Source organism: Lepus europaeus, chromosome 6 (assembly GCF_033115175.1).
Source record: "Lepus europaeus isolate LE1 chromosome 6, mLepTim1.pri, whole genome shotgun sequence".
NCBI classification, from domain to species: Eukaryota; Metazoa; Chordata; class Mammalia; order Lagomorpha; family Leporidae; genus Lepus; species Lepus europaeus.
The window spans coordinates 109,273,360-109,283,975 of record NC_084832.1 but is presented as its reverse complement, the minus strand read 5'-3'; the positions used below and the strand labels follow the sequence as shown (position 1 = coordinate 109,283,975).

Here is a 10,616-nt window from a genome sequence, read left to right as displayed (position 1 = left end):
CTGGATGTTGCCACTAATCAGCTGTGTGACATTAAACCAACCTACCATTTTACCTCTCTGAATCTGTTTTCTTGTTTGTAACATAAAAGAGCTGGATTAGTTAATCTCAGAAGTATTTTAGCTCAAAGTATTATATCTTAATCACATTCTTCTTAATTAAAAGTAATTCCTTTATTTCCAATGGGAACTATATAGTACTGGTACCTGTTTTACTTGATAAATACAGAGACTGTTAGGATAGTATAATTGTATACATTTCTAAAAATATAATATTTCAAGTATTAAGAACACTTGATATGTTTTAATGAAAATAAATTCAGTGAGAGTATCTGTGAAAACACCTGGACAACTATGTTACTATGTTAGTAAATATCAGTTGCATCAAGTTCTCAGTAATTTGTCCTAAAAGATACTGTTCTTCTCGGTAAGCCCTGTAGAATAATAGAAGGACTGGTTTCTAATTCCAGTCCCACCACTCAAGCATACTTCTCAACCTTGTGGAAACTGTGTATTATGAAAAAACCATGCATGTATTTTAAAAAATTGGCACTAAAATAAATTTCTCTTTTTATTCAATGTTGAAGTACCCTTGCATATCAGCTAATATAGTATTTGCTGTGTGGTGTTGAGTACGTAACTTGATCTCTCTGAGTTTGGTTTCCACATTCACAAGTAAAGACCATCATATCAATCTTGCAGCATTTGAAAATTAAGCAAAATAGGGCCTGGCATTGTGGCATAGCAAGTAAAGCTTCCACCTGTGATGTTGGTATTCCATATGGGTGCTGGTTCCTGTCCCAGCTACTCCACTTCTGAACTAAATCCTTGCTAATGGCCTGGGAAAAGCCAGATGAAGCCAAAGAAAATGGCCTACGTGTTTGGACCCCTGCCATGTGGGAGACCCAAATGAAGCTCCTGGCTCTTGGCTTTGACCTGGCCCAGCACTAACCATTATGGGCATCTGGAGAGCGAACCACCAAATGGAAGCTGTGTTTATGTGTGTCTGTAACTCTGAATTTCAAAATAAATAAATGAATCTTTAAAAAATTATTTAAAATAGTAGATTCTCAAAAGTTAGTTATTTTTCTATTATATAGTTTACATTTACCAGATAATATTCCACTAATTTGATTTTTCTATGAGATACATATGCACCAATATTCATATATCTACATCTGTATCTATATCTTTCCATATAAATATATATGGATGTACATGTATGTGTGTCTTGCTAAATGTAGAGTCTTAAAATGTAGAACAATATACTTTATGATATCATTTTGATCTAGACAATAATTTAAGACATAATCTTACATCTTTATTCTTTGCAACAAGTGCCAGGAATCAGTGTAGATCCATTCAGCCTAAGGTAATATTTGGCTAAAAAATAAATTGGCAAATACACATGTTATTTTTCATAGGAATATGGAAACAGACATACCCACACATCCATACAGATGCATTTATCTGCAGCTGTATGTGTATGTAGTTTGAAGATATATTGGTAGAGAATACTTTCGTTTACTTGGCACATTGACCTGCTAAGAGCAGCTAGTAACATCACAATTATCTTTACATAATAATAATATTGACTACAGTTCAACATAGGAAATTTAGAAGTAGAAAAGAATAAGGGATAACATTGGGCCATGTTTCAGTATTCTAAAATGAAGTATTTTAATATTTTGAATGTAGCCAGCCACACATTTTTCTTTGTATATGTAATAAATATTTTATAGGTGTCTCCTTTGTAATATTTGTTTAAATGAATACTAACGTTTGATATTTGAACTCTTTCATTTAATTTATATTTTGTACATTTTTATCTCATTAAATTTGAAGCTATTTTGTGTTCAGTTTTATGGATAAAGCGTCATCTATTAAGCCACTTTTCTATCATCAGATGTGCAGTTTTTTTTTCTTCACAAGGTTTTATGTGATCAGGATAATATGAACTCGACAAATAAACAAATACCCAAATCTGTGTCAGGATAAATTTACAGAAGCATAAGTCATGAGACAAAGAATACAATAATTTGAGGGCTTATGTTTGCCAAAATGCTGTAAAAAGTTATTCTGATTGTTCTCGTACCAGGAATGTGTAAAACTATATATTGCCTCACAACTGCCTAACCCTGGTAATTATGTTCTAAAAAAGACATCCTTGTAAACCTTGGGGATGAAAGATGATAGTTCATTATAATTTTAGTTGGTATTTTCCTGATTACTAGTGACCTTTTGTTGTTTGTTCATTTAGGGAGCACTCTGTTTATGCCTTTTGCCCATTTTTCTATCAGGACAAGCTTACCTACTCTATTCATGTTCTACACAGAAAATTAAGACATCATTCATGTGCTAAACCCAGCCTAAATTCTATTATGATGCAAAGTAATTGTAGGCTGTTAATGCTATTTACAAATCATATATCAGTTTTATTTCACCATTGAAATAAAAAGTTGCATTCACAATTAGGTCCATCTCCTTGGTAGAACTCAGTCAAGTATGACAAACACTCCTAAATTTTGACTCTAAAACTGTTCCCATTCTTATTGCTGCAAAATACTATTCTAGTATCATTATTAAAGGACCTCATATATTTCTGTGTTCGCTTCATTTATTACATGCCATAATGGGACTGCATATCTTTAGTGCTGGTTATGCACAATTAGCACTTAGTTATTGTCTTGTCACTTCTGTCCCTACAAGACAAACTTCTTGAATGCAAGAAGTCAGCTAATCTTCATCAACCAAGCAAAGCAGACAAATTTTGTTACCCAAGATATGGAAGGTTTTCAATGTACGAGATTCTTCTTTTGCTTCAAACTGGTCTTGGAAAATCTACTCCCGTGCTTCTAGTAGCCAAATCATAGTCATAGATTGCACCTTTTCAAATAGAACAGCAGGCAAATAGGTAACAGATAGGTGTTTTGCCTTAAGCAAACTTTATTGAAATAACCATGTTTATACATTTTATTCGACAGTCATTATATCAACTTTTAAATCAAAATGTCATAAAAACCAAAAGCATTTCTGAATGTGATAAGAAATAGATTGTGAGTCCTTTGTAAAGATCTTTTCTGCTCTTTTTAGAGGGATATGACTAAAAATGTGAATCCTGAATTAAAAATCTGAAGTTTTCTCTATTTTAAAAGAATTCAGACAAGAGGTATTTTGAGCATCTTTTATGACAATTTGAATCTCATGCAGAATTGGAAAATATTATATAGCCATTTTTAAAAGATTTATATATTTATTAGAATTACAGAGAGAAGGGGGAGAAACAGAGAGATCTTCCATCTACTGATTCACTCCCAAAATGGCCATAATGGCCACAGCTAGGCCTATCTTAAGCCAGGAGCCAGGAGTTTTTCTGGGTCTCCCATGTGAGTGCCAGGACTTGGGTCATTTTCCACTGCTTTTCCAGGCCAGTTGGCAGGGAGTTGAATTGGAAATGAAGCAGCCAGGACTCAAACTGGAGCCCATATGGGATGCCACCACAGCGCTGGCCCCTCAATATTTTGAAAAATTTTAGAAAGTACTTGAAAAGCAGACACATATGCATGAACACACACACACACAGAGAGAGAGAGAGAAAAAGAGAGAGAGCAAGCAAGCTACCATCTCTGGTGATATAGATCCAAAAGCCAACAATAACCAGGGATGGGCTAGGCCTAAACCAGGAGCTCAGAACTTAATCCATGTCTCCCACATGTTTGGTAGAGACCCAAGCACTTGAGCCATCACCTGCTGCTTCCCTGGGTGTGTAATTTCAGGAATTCCAATATGGAATGCATGCATCCCAAGCAGCATTTTACTGCTAGACAAAACACCCACCCCTAAAAAGTTAATTTATTTTAGGTGATTAAACCTTTCCTGCTTAGAAAAATTTTGTAAAATTAAGTGATGGTTTTATAATAAAGGGGGAAGTATGCTTGTTTGAATAAAATTTCCCCAAATATATAGAATTATATATTTCCTTTTATTAAAGAATGGAAGCACTGTGCTTGGCTCCGTAGAAGCTGAAGTGGATAAAATCTATTTTATTTTTTAGATGTGTTCAGAGCAATGGGAGAGATAGGACATCAAAGCCTCACAAAAGAGTGTAATTGATGCTAAACAGATCTATAAAGAGGGCAGAAAAATGTGTCCTTCTTGAAGTTTGAGGGAAGCATCAAAAGGCAATGGTGCAAAGTTCTAAGCAAGAACTCCCTAGAACTGGTTGGTATGCAGGCTGTGTGTCTGATGAGGGTGGCAGAAAATGAGGAAACCACAGAACACTGAGGACAGGGTTTTCCAGGCAGATGGAACACCAGAGAAAGGCATGCAAATGGGAATCTTTGATGTGTCCAGAAAATGGAAAGCAGCACAACATTCTCAGATGTGGTTAAGGACTCTGGTCGGAATATGGAGGAAGAGAGACTAGAGCAAGGATGGAGGAGATGAAATTGTAAAGTTAGGAAGTCAGTGAAGGTCAGAAGAAGTGCAAATTTGAATTATTCAACTAAAACACATTGGTTATTTTAAGCTATTGTGTTCTGGAATAAATCTATTTCAACCAATATTTATTGGCCACTCACCTTAAGTGGTAGTGTAATTCATGGTGGCACTGCAAAGGCTACAAGAGGAACATAACTCATGACCATTTATCCTAGTGCTGGTTACAGATTCATGCAAAAATCTGAAATGTCAAACTAAATGATAGGCCAGTAAATAGGTGCTTTGGAAGAGAACAAAGTGCATTGACATGGTCTGAGAATATCGGTGGAAGGAATGGAAACGAAGGACATTTTAGAATTTATGTCTATAGAACAAAGCGAGAGAGAGTCTTGGCTACACAACAGCTTATGATTGAAAGGTGAAAAATAGCAAATAATAATGATAGCAGAACCATACACTGGACACTGCTCCAAGTGGTATCCATGTACTAACTCATTTAAAACTCAAAATAACTCATAAGTAGGCCTTTTAATTAGCCTAATTTTACAGAGAAGGAAGCTAAAGTACAAAAAATTTAAGTTACTTGCCTAAGACTAGTTAAGAGAACTTCATTAAGTTCATGGAAAATGGACTGTGTATTTTGATGTAAAAAAAGTGAAATTCATACAGTTTTTCATAATACACATTCCCCAAAATCTTTTGAAGACCCCTCGTACAGTTAGAATACAGAAGACTCAAGATTTGAATCAAGGGCATCTGATTTCACTCTGTGGACTCAAACATGTCCCAAAGGGGTATTTTACTTTCTGAATAAAAACATCTAAATGTGTGTAAGTATCATGGAGTCAAGTAAAGTAGACTTTAAATAATTTACAGGAGAATTTGGGGCATAGGTAAGTGTAATTTGGTACAGAAAAGGTTAAGGATGAGATGCATAATATCATTTGGACTGTTGATGGAGAAGAGACAGTAAATTTATTCACAGATTTATAGAATGAAAAAAGTATCTAACCTGAACCTCGTACTGAAAACAGCACAGTATAGAAATTTCCATCTTTTGACATCTAGGGATGCTGATTAGGAAAATAGAGGCACTGGATTAGATCACAACTTCTTTTTAAAAAGTGGAAGAAATAGAAATTAATTATAATTGACAGTCATTAACCTTAAAAAAATCAGATGACTAAGTTAACATTTTCATTTCTTAAAAAAGGATGTTATGAATCAAAACCATTCTAAGCCCCATGTTTTACAAGGATGATTTATTAATTGTACTTATTTCTTGTATGTTTCAAGTCTCTAAGATCATGTGCAGTCAACTAGAATCACTCTGAAATATCTGGAAATTTAATCTGTTGTTAATTTCAAACATTAAGATTTGGTAATTTAATAATCTGATTGGGCACCTTTTTGTTCCTTAATTTTTTTAATAAGGACAAAACTAATTGAAATGACAATACCACAGGCAATTAGTATCATGTGATAAGAAAGATTATCAGTTTATATTTAGGAATTTAAACCTGATCAGTTAATGTACTTATGTATTCTCTGGTGATCACTGCTTTAATACTATTTTTTCTCTGCCAATTCTGTCTCATAAGGAGCTGTCTACATAATATTGGAAATTAGCCTTTCTTATAAAACCAGAATTACAGATTATTTTGTTAAGCATTTAATATCAGCATTTCTGTTTCGCTAATTTCTTAATGTTTACTTGTGGAGCATTTTTAAGGAGGATACTGATCTTAATTGTATACCAATCATAATTTACTCTTAGATACAACTTTTAAGCCTGTTTGTAAGAGTTATATATGTGAGTGGGATAATCCTCATCCATGATCTGTTTTATCTTGACCTTCAGGTGTAAATTAAAGTGCATGTAAAATGTACCTTTTCCAGTTGATAATGTACTAGTAATAAAATCTTTCAGATAGGGATATTATAGATAAATATTCATACTCCCTGTCTGTATGTACTTGTGTATGCCATATGCAAAAGTATATTAAAAAGTTCATAAAAAAGGGAATTAAAAGATGTCTGTTTTGGTTCAAAAAAGTATTGAAATTCATGTATCGTTCATTTATAATATGTGTTTTTCATGAACTTGTTGAAGATCCCTTGTATGCAAGGATTTCAAAACTTTCTAAACCAAAATAAAAACCTTTTTAAAAAGCTTCATTTATTTATTCGAAAGGCAGGGGGACAAAAAGAAGAGAGAGACAAAAAGAGATCTTCAATTCACTTGTTCACCCAAATGGTTCCATCAACCAGATCTGGACCAGGCTAAACCCAATAACAAGGGACTCCATCCTGGTCTCCTAATGGGTGGCAGGGGCCCAAGTACTCAGGCCACCATCCCTGACCTTCCCAGACACATTAACAGGAAACTGAATCAGAAGTGAAGCAGCTGGAGATCAAACCCGTGCTCCAGTATGGCATGCAGTCATCTTAAGTGGTGGCTTAACCTCTGCACCACAATGCCAGTCAAAAAAAAAAAAAAAAAAAAAAAAAAAAAAAACAACACCCTCTAGTTCCTTTTTTCCAAACATTTCACAGTATTCCCATACATACACACACAGAGAGACTGTCATATCTAACATCTCACTGTTTTAAAGCTATGCAAAGGAGACTTTAGTAACTTGGCACAGCAGATAAGATTCAGCTTGGGATGCCTACATCCCCCATTGGAGTGTCTACATTCAAGTCCTTGCTCCAGATTCCAACTTCCTGTCAATGTTCACCCTGGAAAGCAGCAGGTGATGGCTTATGTACTTGGCTCCACCCACATAGAGCCCCTAGCTAATGGCTTCAGCTTTGCCTAATCCCAGCTGTTATGAGTAGTGAACCAATGGATGGAAGATCTCTCTCTGCCTCTCTGCCTTTTAAATATAAATAAATAGAGTTATGCTATGGAATACTAGTAACAGGAAAATCTGGATAACCACTTAATCCTCACATTATACTATACATACTCGTTTTTACCACATCCAAATAGAAGCATGGGTCTTGAATCCAAGGAGACCAGAGTGATTTTCCATCCTCTGTCACAAAGTAGTTATAAAACCTTGGACAGATTTTGAAAATTCTAGGAAGGAGGTTCAGATTTTTCTTCTGAAAAAGTCAGTTACATAACTTTCTAGGTTGGATGTAAGGAATAATTGTCATCATTATATATACATGCTTAGGGTTAGCACAGGACAAGTACTTTATAAAAGGTGGTTCTGTTACCTGAAATCCAAAGATTAAGGTAAGAATTTATATTCCTTGTTACAAACTTGTCAAAATGATTGATTCTACAGATAAGAAAAACTGAGTTAATTATCAGAAGTGGAAGTCTGGGATTTGAACCCTACTGCAGTATACTCCTCTGCCTTTCATAGAGGTTGTACTTGAGCTTACCAGGGAATTGAATCAGGGAAAGTGTGAAATGTACGCCATGCTTTGGTGATATAAATAGGATTTGGGATTAGTTTCCCAAGCTGTTGGTTCTGTAATTTTCTCTGTGTAATTATTTTGAATTTATTAATCTGCAATTGAAATTTCTCCAATTTTAGGGCCTATGAAAGGAAGAATGAGATGACATGACATGATATGACAAGATAACAAAAGATGTTTTATTTCATGGCTAGAATTATGGACTTGACAGAAAATTAAAGCAAAATTTTTAGGTGACATGGTGTTGAAAGAGAATTCCCCTGAGCTGGTTGTTAAGAAAAATAATTAGGTAACATCAGCTAGAACATGAGATTGTTTTGTTGGATCTATTGAGTTTAGATGTGATATTTTATTATTAGATTATTAGTTGAAATTCATTTCATTAGTAATATAAGTTGATAGTTCTGAACGGTAAATGTAGTTAATATACTATTTTATTTATCAGTTCACATAAAAGAGAAGATGTAATTTGGCTACCTAACAAGAGAAACTCATACTTCCTTTTATTAAAAATATCTTAGTAATTAGGATATCTACAAAATCTGGTTTATTCAAGCATCACTTTTTAAGTGCATTATTCGAAGTATGTGACTTCTTTTTTTTTTTCCTTTTTTTTTTTTTTTTTTTTGACAGGCAGAGTGGACAGTGAGAGAGAGACAGAGAGAAAGGTCTTCCTTTTGCCGTTGGTTCACCCTCCAATGGCCGCCGCAGCTGCACGTTGCGGCCAGCGCACCGCGCTGATCCGATGGCAGGAGCCAGGTGCTTCTCCTGGTCTCCCATGGGGTGCAGGACCCAAGCACTTGGGCCATCCTCCACTGCACTCCCGGGCCATAGCAGAGAGCGGGCCTGGAAGAGGGGCAACCAGAACAGAATCGGTGCCCCGACCGGGACTAGAACCCGGTGTGCTGGCGCCACAAGGTGGAGGATTAGCCTGTTGAGCCACGGCGCTGGCCTCGACGTATGTGGCTTCTAAAAAAAAATTATGGGAGCCCCAAACTTGTATCCAGTAGCCTTGACCACAAACAACTGGAGGACTTGAGATGAGTGCATAGTGTGTGCTTTCAATCAACATCATCAGCAGGCAGTAATCCTGGGGAAAAAAAGTAAATTCCACAAATAAACAGACCAATTTTCCTTTAAGAGGAAAGCTAATTCTTTTCAATCTACTTTTTTTATTACACTATTTTCCCCTCTATCTACTTAGCTGGAATAAGGATAAATTTCCAAAGCTACCCAGTTGGAAAATAAATAGGTTCACTGTTTGTCTAGCATTCCAATCTTTGCAAATGTAAATCAGTCCAACTGCCCCTCATTTAAACCCTCAACTTCACAAAACATTAAAGGGTGGCTTTCACTACAGCATTTAATCTATCCACTAAGATTTCTGCTTCAACATCATTCGAAATTGACTACCTGATAAAGAGAGACCACTATCAAAGGTCAGTGAGGTCAACTTGTATAATTACAAGGAGTTTACTGGGTCAGCTCTACCAAACACCACTGTTTGAAGGTTAAATTGTTATAATTAAACATATATACAGATCTCCCAGAGTTACTTTATTGTTAAATGTACTGGAAACAGCACAAGCATTTATTGCTGACCTTAATTGTATCCAAAGTGTCACCGCTGGGAAATCATACAAAAAGAACACTTATTAAAAACATTACAATCTTGCACATTAAACAATACTTTATAAAATAAAATGCATTGTTAGCTACTGGAAACTGGCTTATTTATCATGACAATATTAAGGAGTACATTCCCTTTATTCTGTTTCGTTTAATTGGAAGTACTCTAAGAAGTGGCATTTGCTATTTCATAGTTGATAAACTTGCCACAGACAAAGGAAGATGGCCCAGATTTGGATGCTAAAGCTACTGTCACTTCAGTATGATCACTTCCAAATTACTGGAATTCAATCACATATTAATAACAGAATAAAAGGAAGCTTTAGATGGGAAGCTTTAAAATGCACTATTTTGTAATTTTTTGATTTGTTTTCTGTGCTTTTAGTTTTTTTTTATCAAGTGGATAAATGGCCTGTGATGAAGTCTTTCATAATCACTACAGGAAAATACCATTATCATTCTTTGTTCTCTTTTAATGAGTATTAAAGATAGATTAGTTCTTTCTCTCTTTTTTTTCTCAAGGTGAGAAAGAAAGAAGAAAATCATCTTTGGTGCCCAAAATGCTTACCTTGATGCATGTAGAATTTTTACAAGTAACAATGGGATTTCAAGTTGGTGCAATGCTTAATTAAATAAAGTGGTTTAATTTTGATAATGAAGGCAACTTCTAAATCCAAGCTTTCACATTTAGGGAATTACTATGTGAAACTATTATTAGGAAAATAAATATTCAACTTTATGGAGCTGAGTTGAATGGTCTTAACAAATTTTTTTTTAATATTTTCAGATTTTGTGTTGGAGACAAATTTTTCCTAAAGAATAATATGATCCTTTGCCAGACGGACTACGAGGAAGGTTTAATGAAAGAAGGATATGCACCCCAGGTTCGCTGATCTATCATCATCACCCCGTTAAGAATACAAAGCACTACATTCTTTTATCTTTTTTGCTCCACATGTATATAAGAATTGACACAGGAACCTTCTGGATAGCGTAGAAATAGGGAAGCAGGATGGTTATATGGAATAAAAGGCGGACTGCATCTGTATGTAGTGAAATTGCCCCAGTTCAGAGTTGAATGTTTATTATTAAAGAAAAAAGTAATGTACATATTG

General features: G+C 35.0%; 1 protein-coding gene across 2 annotated transcripts in view; it reads left to right on the top strand.

Annotated features, from left to right (window-relative positions):
* LMO3 (LIM domain only 3) overlaps positions 1 to 10,394 on the top strand; it is a 57,662-nt gene extending 47,268 nt beyond the window's left edge. For both annotated transcript variants that reach the window (XM_062195511.1, XM_062195509.1), the window contains exon 4: positions 10,289 to 10,394. In XM_062195511.1, the coding sequence (XP_062051495.1) occupies positions 10,289 to 10,394 (106 nt within the window). The remainder of the gene's footprint in view (positions 1 to 10,288) is intronic.
* The last annotated feature ends 222 nt before the right edge of the window (positions 10,395 to 10,616 follow it).